The following is a 12,097-nucleotide window of genomic DNA, read 5'->3' as shown; positions in this document are numbered from 1 at the left end:
AGGGTATTATGCTAAGTGAAATAAGTCAGACAGAGAAAGACAAATACCACATGATCTCACTTATATGTAGAGCATAAAAAAAAAAAGTGGACAAAGCAAAACAGAAACAGATTCATAGACACAAACTGGTGGCTGCCAGAGGGGAAGGGGATGAGGAAATGGGCAAAATAGGTGAAACTGATTAAGAGATACAAAATTCCAGTTATAAAATAAATAAGTCAGGAGGATGTAGTGTACAGCATAAGGGATACAGTCAATAATATTGTAATAACCCTTTGTGGTAGCAGATGGTAGCTAAACATTGTGGTGATCATTTTGTGACATAAAAAATATTGAATCACTATGTTATACACCTGAAACTACTATAACACTGTATGTCAATTATAATTCAATAAAAAAAAGAAAAGAATTTGGACAAGTAAATCAAGCTAAGGAGTTGAACAGCTGCAGTTCAACGTCTACTGTGCCCAACAATGAGCCAGATGTGATGGTGAGAGGTACATGAGAAGATGAACACATGATACCTGCTCTCAAGGAACTTCTACATTAGTTCCTCGTGAGCAATAACATCTCGTCTGCTATGCTGTGAACACAGGGCCCACCAGGGTGAGTATATCATGCATTATCCTTTTTGGAAAGGCAATGCATCACCATAGAAAAATGGGATCTTTGCAGCAAGAGTAATAAAGTAAAACATTTCAATTACAGGGAGTATATTAGCCTCTTGTTAGACAAGGGTCTTTAGGTGTCATAAATTTTAGATCATGACAGTTTACGTAAGGAGGCTGAAAATTACTCAACGAATAAATATATTTTCTAAGGCATCTGTCTCCATAGTTATACAGATTTGAAATCTCAGCATCCTACACAATAATGACACATTAAAACGATTAAATTCTAAATGGGAAAATGCATCCACATTATTCATTATAAAGTTGTGCTCAGATATGCCATTTCAATTTGAAAAACACAGCTACAAGTTCAGCAAGGCTTCTTTGCTCCACATTTACCGCTAAAACAGCCAATGTGGGAATTGCCAGACTATACGGTTTCAGTTTGTGTGTCCACACGAGCACCGCAAAAGAACAGAATGCTATTGCTGGAGTTCCTTTCCAACAGGCATGGAATTTTACAAAGGCTATTCATTTGACGCAAAAACTATGAATGTGACAAATGAAATCCAAATACAGTCTCTATACTCCCACTCAAATGCAACACTTTATTTTGACCAAGTGTAAGAACATTATGGTCTCCAAGAATATATGCAGAAGATTTTAAGTCTAACCTACATAACTTTAACCGATCCAATGAAAAATATTTACTATCTTTCTACCTATTTGTGAAGAATCCTTTTACCTATTTGTGAAGGAACAAATCAAATTGTTCCTTCAATCCTTCACTCGTTGTTTGGTGAACACCTACTCTGTAAAATGGCCAGGCCTAGGTGTTGTTGGAAACGCAATGAATAAGAATGGTCTCTTCTTTCAAAAACCTTATAGTCGAATATAGGAGACCGATCGGGTACACACTAACTATAATACCAGGTAGAAAGTGAAACATGCTCTTGAGAAAGATAAACATCAAGGGCAAAGGGGACTGGAAGGAAGGAAATATTTTTACAGGTAGGGAAATGAGAGAAAACTTCATACAGCAATGACATTAGTTTGGGATCTTGAAGGACTAGGGAAGGGGCAGAGGTCATTTCAGAAAAAATGGCAGGAACGAAGGCACTCAGCAGCGTGGAAGTGGAGAAAGCAGATAAGGAACATGGGGCAGCTCAGTGGGAGAATGCTGCAGAAGGGAAGAAACTCAGGCCAAAAAAGGAGTAGTGTCAGATTAGAGAGAGCCTGAACTATGGCTCCAGATGAGAAATAAACATTAATCAGAAAAGATTAACCCAGAAAGACCTAGAGAATATATAAGCAATACAGCACATTTGCACAAACATATTGATTATATAAATATACTACCCATTAACTATACTTATGTACAAATGGGTAAATATAGAGCAGGCTTCATTCGGGGAATCAAGTTATCATCTGCCTTATAATGATTTGAAGACATTAAGTGGATTTGCAGTGATACCAAAAATCCCTGAATGAAATGGACCTAAAACTATATTCCGTGTGTTTGATTATGACATAGTTGTCCTGTCGTACAATAGAAGGTAGAAGAGACTGTAAATTGTGAGTTAAAACTGAGAAAGGGGAAAAATTGAGGACTGGAAAGTCCTCAAATGCAGAGGACTTGACTCTGTAACTCTACCTTATGGTTTTAAAATTATTGTCTAGGCTTACTGAAAAACAGAATAACAATTATCTAGATGATAGGCCAATTAGTAGCTAAACAATCACGAGAGACGATGAAAATGAAAATGCTTCATTGCTTGGCCAGCAGGTGGCACTTGTCACTCGATATAGAAGGATGAGGGGAAACGTGGAGTTAGGAATTCATCTATTCAGAAAGGAGAAAAAGAATGGGCTGTTCCAGAAGCACAATTTATAAAGAGCCCTTGGCTTGCTGACACAGCTTATCAATTACATCTTGGATTTGAGCCCTCCTATTAGGTTTACTGAACTTACACATTTCCCTTAACAAATATGATTTGCATTTTATCAGTTTGTTACCTTTGTCAATGTTCTCATATCCTTTTTGTCTGTATTTATCATATGATACTGTGAGCAGATCGGTGCTGGAATTAGGTAAAAAGGAAACAAAGTCCAACTTCACCATTTAAAGATGTTTGGCTGATTCAAGTTATTGAACTTCTCTGAAATTCACTCCCCTTCTGATGCTATAATTGATATAATTAGCTGTAATGTTGTGGGGATTAAATATGATACCATCTGTGGAAATGACAGCTTTGGGCCTAGCTATTTCATTTTCTCCTAGAGGACAAGATCTAATCATTGAGGTACCTCTTCTACCAGAAAAGTTTTCTGAATCACTGTGAATTTTCTGTAACTAGGGCACCCTGTGTGTAGGACACCTAAAATTTAGACTTTTGTCACTCTACATACCAGTAGGGTGTATGAGGGGTGGAAAAGAGGCTGTAGCTGCTGATTTCTGATACTAGTACCATAATACTACCCTTCCTACCATTATTCTATCCCTTTCGGTTGTCAATGACACAAAACCCAGAACCAAAGAATCTAAGATCCAGAAAGGTCTTTGATTTACTAAGTCAACATTTCATTTTCCAGATCAGGATGCCTTCTGCCACTAAAGCTGAAATGCAAGACAGTAAGAAACAGGGTGGGCAGATATAGGTCATTTTTATATTTGCTCCCCAGATTTAATCAATGGATAAGTGAGCATTGGCAGTGGGAGGCAGGAAGAGAGAACAGGAGGTGGGCAAACCATAATTTCATGGCATGCAGCTCATTATTTCCTGATATTGAGAGACTGGGCACCATTAATAGACAGTGGAATCATGGTAATATACTAGCCATTACTTGATTTTCCAGTGGTGCCTACCCTACACCTGAATCACATCTGCCCTGAACCTGAATGGCACCAACGCCCTGTTTGTATAGCTTTCCCACCCTTCCTATGTCATAGTCTAACAGCACTTCTTCTAAAAAGCAGTCAGGAAGAAAGTAAATTCTCACTGAACATTGGATGGTTTTGAGTCTTTTTTCTGGCATCAGGCAGCTATCACCTAATTAGTTTTTGAACACTTTCATGATTTATTTTTGTGAAAGGGGAACTGAGGTCACCTTTCAGAGGTCCTCTATTCATATTTTATAATGAGTTACACAGTTTTTAAAAGACAAATATGTCACACAAATGCTGACTTTATTTTTAAAAATACATAAGTTTAGCATGTAATTCAAAAGATTGGTTCTATGAAGGAACAAGCCCGTGCTCATCTCCAAGTCTACATTTATAATGTTCTTCTCACGTATAATGCCCTGTACTTTCCCTTTATTTACCCTAAATAGACTTCAAGATACAAGTTAAGTGCCACTTCCTCTATGAAGCTTTTTTGAATGAAGCTGCCCTCACTATCTCCTTGTAACTTCTAATTTAGTTTCCACTATGATCAGACAAGTAGTAAACTAGTACTGTCTTACAGTAGTGGCTATCTTTTAAATAGCTGTCAGACTTGGTCCTCAAAGGGACTGTACATTATCTGAGGGCATATTTTATTTCGTGATTCAACAACTATCTGTTGAGTACGTACTACATGCCAGGCAGTGTTTTTGGTAATACAGACAATGAACAAAACCAAAACCAGCCTTGCAGTCACAGGGCTTACATTCTGGTGTTAGAGTCACTCTATTCCCCACCATGCTTAGCATGGGACAGACCCAAGGGCAAGTATGTGTTCAATGACCACATCAAAATCAACTGGTTGCCCGTGGTTAGGTGACCCCTAGCCAAACTTTTCCTTGACTACCGCAAAAACAGGGTCAGTGAAGGGCCCTGCATGCTGGAAGTGTGTTAGAGATACAAGGATTGGGACTTCCCTGGTAGTCCAGTGGTTAAGAACCCACACTTCCACCGCAGGTGGCATGAGTTTGATCCCTGGTCGGGAAACTAAGATTCCACATGCCGAACGATGCGGCCAAAAAAATTAAAAAGAAAAGAAGAAAAAAGATGTGAGGATTATTTTCACAAAACGGGGTAGGGGAGGATGGTGAAGAGTCTTAACGTCCTTTCAACTGGTAGGAGTATGTTTCTATTTAAGTTCTGCCAAAACTTCTTTGTTTATATCTAAAGCAGACTGAATCTATAAACCTGGCTCAAATTTTTTATGAAAAAATCAACTACCAAGAAAGAAAGAATAAGCAGAACAGATGGCCCAAATCTGTTACTCCATCAGCCTCTATCAAAATCTCTACCTCAATGATGAATCAAACATCCAATCCCAAACAAAGAAAAAGTAGTTAAGACTTAGTGATTGGCACTATCACTATCCAAGGGTCAGCTCTGACCTCTGTAAGAAAAGAAATATCCAGAGACTACAATAAAGATAAAATCAATTCAGGATGTTTCGAATGCCTTCACAAAGCTACAAGAAGTGGTAAGCAAAATAAGAAACAAAACAAATTAAGATATTTCACACTGAAAAGATTTGACTTCACCTAATTGTTTATAAAAATAACCACAGGGCTTCCCTGGTGGCGCAGTGGTTGAGAGTCCACCTGCCGAGGCAGGGGACACGGGTTCGTGCCCTGGTCCGGGAAGATCCCACATGCCGCGGGGCAGCTGGGCCCGTGAGCCATGGCCACTGAGCCTGCGCGCCCAGAGCCTGTGCTCCCATGGCCACTGAGCCTGTGCGTCCGGAGCCTGTGTGGAGAGGCCACAACAGCGAGAGGCCCGGGTACCGCAAAAAAACAAAATAAAATAAATAACCACAGGTGGTGATATTTTTACATCTGACCTGTTCTCAAAACCACAACCAGATGCTCTAAGAATTGTAAAAAGTTGAGCCACTTTTAGGGATTGAAGAATGCTTAGGAGAATATGTTTCTAAATAACTCTCAGTTATCTTCCCAAAAGAAACCCTGAGACTCCAGACTATAAAGGGAGGGTCAGGTTTTGTTGTCTGTGATCACAGGTGCTGGCTGACCTGCATGGCAGATCCCCAGCAACGTGGGAGTGGTAAGAAGATGAAGCTGGGGTAGAAAAGAAAGTTCATCTTCTAAGAACCCAGGAATACATGTAATAATCAGGTGGTAAGCCTGGATGTCTTAACTCCCACCCAGGAAGGCAGTTTTCTACTCAAATAAGCATCTTATTTCCTGACACCTACACAGGAGTCAACATATTTGGACATACGCTGTGGACCTCCTCAATTCCTATTTGAGGAGCTCGACAGGCTACACAATTAAAAAATGCTGAAGTTGGGTGCTAAATTTATAAACAGAGATGTAATTAATTTATTAAGAGATTAAAACAATAATTCTGCATGCCACTTTCACTTGCAACTGTCATGGTTACCTACATTTACTGATAGTAATATTTTATTTATTGAATTTTCTTAATAATTAAATACGACTTTAAGTTGCTGCATTAATAGGCTAATATTTTAAAAGAACAACTCTTTATCTCAAAAACCCAGGGAAGAAGCCCAAAGAAATAAAAAGAGCCTAATCTTTGGAGTCATACAGACCAGTGTCCCAAACTTGACCCTGGGCCCTTTGACACGCTGGTTGACTTCTACATCCTAGAGTGGAAATATATTCCCCTGTTCCTCACATGCACTGTTGTGGAGATGGACTTGGATATCACGTACAAAATGTAGTATTATTTGAAGAAGTTCTCTTCCTTTCTGGACCCTTGGAGTACTTGTGATCAACTCTAGAACAGTCCTTAGATCCAAAATTAAAAGGGGGTGACAAAAAAAGATGAAAAAAAGAGGCTACATATTTTACTCGGGTAAACCACATCAGTCAATTCGCACACACAAAATCAACAGCTCAAGACTCTGGGTAGATGTTGGAAAGAATAACTAACGGCTCACCTGTCGATGAGGTTCTTCCAGTCGATTTTGATACCTCTGGACTGACTCTTGAAGTTGCTTGTCTTTCTCATTTTTTGATGGTGATACTGTGCTTGAAGTGCCCAGGGGGATGGAAGGTAGTCGTTGTGTCTGATGACAACTTTTCACAATCAACAAGTACAAGAGATAACATCAGGAGGAAATATAAAACTATTTACTGTCCGTAAAAGATTATTTACTTCTACCAGGAGTAACTCTCTGGCTTATATCCAAAACTCAAATGCAGCATTACTCAAATAGAGCATTATACTGAGAATTTAGGTAATACATGACCTTAAATCTCCAATTTGCTTGAAAAAGAACTTACTGGAAAATGTGGAGGGTAGTATATATCTATGAGAATGGGAGAATATTCATTATTCACTAATGCTTCACTTATCCTGCGTTATCATGAAATGAGGCCTTTTGCAAAAATGTTTTTTAGATAATTGAAGCTTACCTTATTACTACCAAGCGTTTTTTTTCTTCCAAAAAAATTTGGGATTGAAATCTATATGTCTCTGTAAAATACACCAAATAATTCTGCTTCTGAAACACAGAGATCCTTCGTTTGATGACTCAGAATCACTGTGAAGACCAGCAACTACTGCGATGGGAGGCGGTACTCAGGGACCACCTTGGGGGTTACGGAGCCGCGTAGTGGAGCCCTTCATCAAGCTGCCCGGTGACCTGATGCAGCACCCTAGCACCCTCCTCTCCCTGCTGCTGTCAGTGCACCTGGTGCTGGTGGGCACTCTGCTTCCCAGCCTTACTGATGTGCTGTCTCCAACCACTAGTAGGTTAATACATGTATTATTGTACATAGTCAAGTAGAATTGTGTTTAAATTGCGATAAAAAGGCTGTGCGTGAGGGCGTCCCATCTTTTTTTTTTTTTTTTTCTTTTTTTTGGCCCTCTGCGCCCTGCTCTGAGGGCGTCCATCTTTACAGTTACAAAAAGTACTAATGATTTTTGAGACATATGGTTGGAGAGGTTTGAGGCCTTTTTTTTTTTTTTTCCTACTTCTGGTTTCATGGCTATGTTTTGGGGAGCTGAGCTAGCCAAACTGTTCAAAAATTGAGATATCATCTTATTCACTTTGGTATGGAGGCTTGGCAGAGACAAGAAGTTCCATTCCCACTGGACATGGCCTCAGTTCAGGGCATGGCTGGGGACATGGTGGGGGGGTGGGAGGAGGGAACAAAATGCTGAGGTCTATTCTTAGAGCCTGCTTTACACAAGAACGATTTTTCATCATTGGTAGGTACCCAAAAGAGGGGGAAGTTCATGTTCTAAACTAAATGGGTATTAAGCTAGGAAAGGGAGGAGGTGGTTGAAAATAGAGAAAAGGACTTCTCCCACCTGAAACAGTGTAGGAAAAGCAAAGCATATCGTACCCACTATATTTCTCTATTTTTCAAGGCTGCAGCATACACTTTTCTTGCTCCCACCAGCAGAGAAGAGTGAGGACTACAATCAAATTCAAATACTACTGTGAAAAAACACTTAATTTCACCCACATATGGTATTTGTTTTTACTGTTATTTTCAAAGAAAGGTGGTAGGTAAACAAACCAGGGGACACCTACCTATATATATATAACCACCTGCAGTGTTCATTTGAAGACATCTGTGAGGTGGTGCCTACACAGGTTTCTATTTCATTTGAGAAAAGAACCTTGTGGCAGCATTAAGTTTTTATTTAGAAAAGAGAAACCTCAGATATTTTATTAAAATGCAATCCATCCAATTGTCCTCAAAGATGTTTAGAAACAAATTAAATTTTAATATGGAATACAAGCCACAGATACTTTTTAACATCCTTTTCAAAATTCAGACTTTTGGGTTTAGTCAAATGATAGGCATCATTTTTACCCTGCTGGTGAACCCTATTTTCAATACAGAGAAACGTATAGAATGAATGTAATGGAAGCACACTGATGTTTACTTCTTGGGTACCGTGACAAAAATGTGTAGCCTTCCTCTGTGGAAAACAAAAAGGGGCTTCGGTGGCCTGAAAAAGAATGGCTCCTTTTTACCCTGCCTGGGTCACCAACTCTAAATACTACCATTTGTAAAATGGTGTGTTTTGTCACCATAAAGTATTTGTCTGGAATTAGGCTTCTCGAGATAAGGATCCTTTCGGAGAGTCCATGATATAGTAAGGCAGAAGGAGTACAGGTTTTGCATCAGACTGCTTGGCTGCAAGTTTCAGGTTTAGGGAGGAATCCTGGACAGGTCACTGGACCTCCCTTAGTCTCACTGTTTTCTCCTCTGAGAAATAGAGAAAGCTCACGTGATTATTGTAAAGAGGAAATGACATAACGTGTAATTGCTATGTAAGAGAGAGCTATTATTATGTTTCCTGCCCCAGTTCTGGTTACACGGACATTGTTCACTCAAATGCTATTCAGTGGCATTAACCCTGAGGACAATTGGCAATTAACTGCTGACAATAAACCGTATTTTCTGTAAATACAGACGATGCCACTTTTCGCCCCATTACTCTGTCCTTCCGCTCATCAAATGTTGCCTAATAAATAACTATATTTCACATCTCATCACTTTAACACACTTATTTTATGTGATTCTATCCAAATCCAATAGCACATATGTATCAGGGTTTTGCTATTTCATGGCTTAGTCTCAAATTATGCACGGTCCATCCAAACATACTGAATCAGAGGACTGAGTGAGGTCATCAGATCAACTCCTCTTCCCTTGGGAATCTTCATCTGCATCGCTGTTAACGATCTCCCATAAAGAAGTGTCAGCTCTCAAGAAACTGCCCAGGCTTCCCTGGTGGCGCAATGGTTGAGAGTCCGCCTGCCGATGCAGGGGACACGGGTTCGTGCCCCGGTCCGGGAAGATCCCACATGCCGCGGAGCGGCTGGGCCCGTGAGCCATGGCCGCTGAGCCTGCACGTCTGGAGCCTGTGCTCCACAACGGGAGAGGCCACAACAGTGAGAGGCCCGCATATCGCAAAAAAAAAAAAAATAGTAAAAAAAAAAAGAAACTGCCCTTATAATCAGGAGTTTTTCTCTACAGCTCCCATTTCTAAATCTCTTGCTATCACTTTAAGCATATTTTTTGTCCTAATCTTTTCAGTGGAAATGAAATACAGATGGTCAAAATTATGTCAGTATATTTAAAGAATCAAGGACTTAAGAAATTTTAAATATAAGAAGATTTTTTGCATTTCAGGCTTTTAAGGTCCATCAGTTTTCTGCCAACATGGCAAATTTATCTTGCCTGTCATCACAAGTGGCAGTGTTTTGATGTGTAAAAGAGAATTAATACAGTTCTGAAACTAATTTTATAACGTTCAGTGATGGCACCATCACTTTTCAAGGAGACGAGGGGGCAACCATGCCAATTCAAGGACAATAGTAAGTTTGAGAAAAGGGAAGCTACAGAGGACACATTCCCAGTTCTGTGGGTCCGAGAAGGCCTAAGACTGGGGTGAGAAGTAATGGGTATATGGTTAGAATGTGGGGAGGAATCTAAATTCTCATGGCTTGTTACCAAGGGGCCCCCTGTGACCAGGGACTTAGATTGTCCTTACAAGGGGCTCAGTTGGACCTAGAAAACATGCAGAAGGTCCTATTATTACACTCCATCCTAGGTGATGGGAAGATGATTTAAAGACAGGTTATATCATTTGTCCAAGGCTTCAGAGGCTAATGAAGCCAGGAGTCAAACCCAGGCAGTCTGGACCCAGAGTCTAAACTCTAAACACTATCCTACACTGTATGAAAGTTCTGAGCTCACAGAAAGTGATCAATATTATTAACTTTTTTTTTTTTGACAGTTGCGGGCTTGGACCAATTTTACTTACATTTCCTAGCATAAGGCATTCCACGCAGAAATTTAAAACTCAAAACCAAAACAACAACAAAAAAACTTCTCTTAAACAACACTTGGGTGAAAATCATGACAATGACAATGAAAACACTATCTATTCTTAATATTGAAACTGAGCCACCACTGTGTTCCTATCTGGGAGATATTTAAGTTACAAGTTAGGACTAGAATCAGGTTGGGAGTTAGAAGACCTGGGCCAGTGGCTTCATGAACAGGCTTCTCACCCCCACATTTTGGGCTTCAATTTCCATTTCTCTAAAATGAAGAAGTGAGACTATATCACTGTTTTATAATCATGCTCCCTGGAGCTCTAAGCTTTTTAGAGAGAGTAGGGACAGAAATGAGAAGTGGATACCTCTGGCCTCCAGATTCTCAACCTCCAATTAAATCAGGACAGTTCTGTTTTTATCTATTTTATATACTTGAGGTCAGAGACAAATTTTATTTGGGGGAGAAAAAAAAAAAAAGGTTCTGCTGCAAACCAAGAAAGGGAGACTAAAAAACCCCCCGGGCCATGTGAAATCTAAGAGCCCCTGTCACCTCTGACATTTTTTGTTAATCTCTAAATATGATTAACCTGGAGACTCCAAGTGGAAGGGGTTTTAGTAGCAGTTTCTAAATGTTTTCTTCTTTCTAATTTTTATTCAGTTGCTCTTTATTTTTTATTCAGGGCTGGATAAAAATAAACAAGAGTTATTACCCTAATGTCTGTATTAGCAATATTGATCCACTTATCCAGGTCAAAGTACTTAGAATAAACTCCATGGAAAACCGATGCCTCACTTAAGGGTGCCTTTGTTAAAGGGGAGTATTAACTCTTTTGCCCACAAGGAAAAGAAGTAAGTCAAAAAGGGCTTGTAATAACATTGATATTCATCAATATTTAATTGGGTTTTTTTTCCTGTTTTAGTCTGAACTTCTTCCTCCAAAAGCACAAAGCAATGAAATCAATATATGACTTAAACAGGAAAAGCACATAGTCTAACAGTTTAGCGCCTCTAGAGACACCCTCTAGATAAGACTCCTGCAGGATAAGATTGTACATTGCGTGTAAATGAACTGGAAGGCAGAACTCTTAAACACCAGGGTATGTCTCCCGCCAGTGGAAGCACAGAGCTGCACACCAAATGCTGACAAAAAGTTACACCCAGGACTCTCTTAACTTGATGGAAAAGAATACTAACGAAATATCCTTCCAGAGGTGGCAAGGAGCTAGAAAGAGTTAGAAGAAATGACAGCTACTAAGCTAAAAATTATCTATGTATCCAGTTTCACACATATATATTTTAGGAATTAAAAATGAATAAAGAATTTTAGAAAACTATCAAAAACTACCTGTTTTCCAAGAGGTTAGCGTTATTAGCACAAATCCAGATGTCATAAATTTCTTTTTCCTGATAATTAGTAGAGGGAGGCAAGACTCTCCATTTAAGGCAAAGATCTAAAATAATCAAAACAAAACCATGTACATACAAGAAAGACCACAATCAGAAGTGAATCTAACATAGTAAGATGTCAGGTTGCATATACCGAAAGTATGAGGTATTTCAATCCAAAGACAAGTGAATCCTTGATCATATACCATTATATTTGATGGCACAAATAGTTCGGGATTCTATGAGCTACCCTAGGACACCATCAATAAATTATTATTGTTGCTGCTGTTATTATTATTATCGCCATTATTGCTTAAGTTCTTTCCAGTTGGTTTCTACTAGTTTCAGCCAGAAGAATCTTAATAGGTC

General features: G+C 39.3%; 1 protein-coding gene across 4 annotated transcripts in view; it reads right to left on the bottom strand.

Annotated features, from left to right (window-relative positions):
* The window catches only part of MORC1 (MORC family CW-type zinc finger 1), a 360,669-nt gene that overhangs the window by 67,965 nt on the left and 280,607 nt on the right, over positions 1–12,097 (bottom strand). For all 4 annotated transcript variants that reach the window (XM_073804253.1, XM_033855850.2, XM_073804254.1 and 1 more), the window contains 2 exons: positions 11,688–11,793; positions 6,473–6,611 (listed from right to left, as the gene is read on the bottom strand). In XM_073804253.1, coding sequence (XP_073660354.1) covers positions 6,473–6,611; positions 11,688–11,793 — 245 coding nt within the window. The remainder of the gene's footprint in view (positions 1–6,472; positions 6,612–11,687; positions 11,794–12,097) is intronic.

This window comes from Tursiops truncatus, chromosome 4 (assembly GCF_011762595.2).
Source record: "Tursiops truncatus isolate mTurTru1 chromosome 4, mTurTru1.mat.Y, whole genome shotgun sequence".
Taxonomy (NCBI): domain Eukaryota; kingdom Metazoa; phylum Chordata; class Mammalia; order Artiodactyla; family Delphinidae; genus Tursiops; species Tursiops truncatus.
The sequence above is the reverse complement of the archived record's forward strand: the minus strand, read 5'-3'. Positions and strand labels throughout refer to the sequence as shown.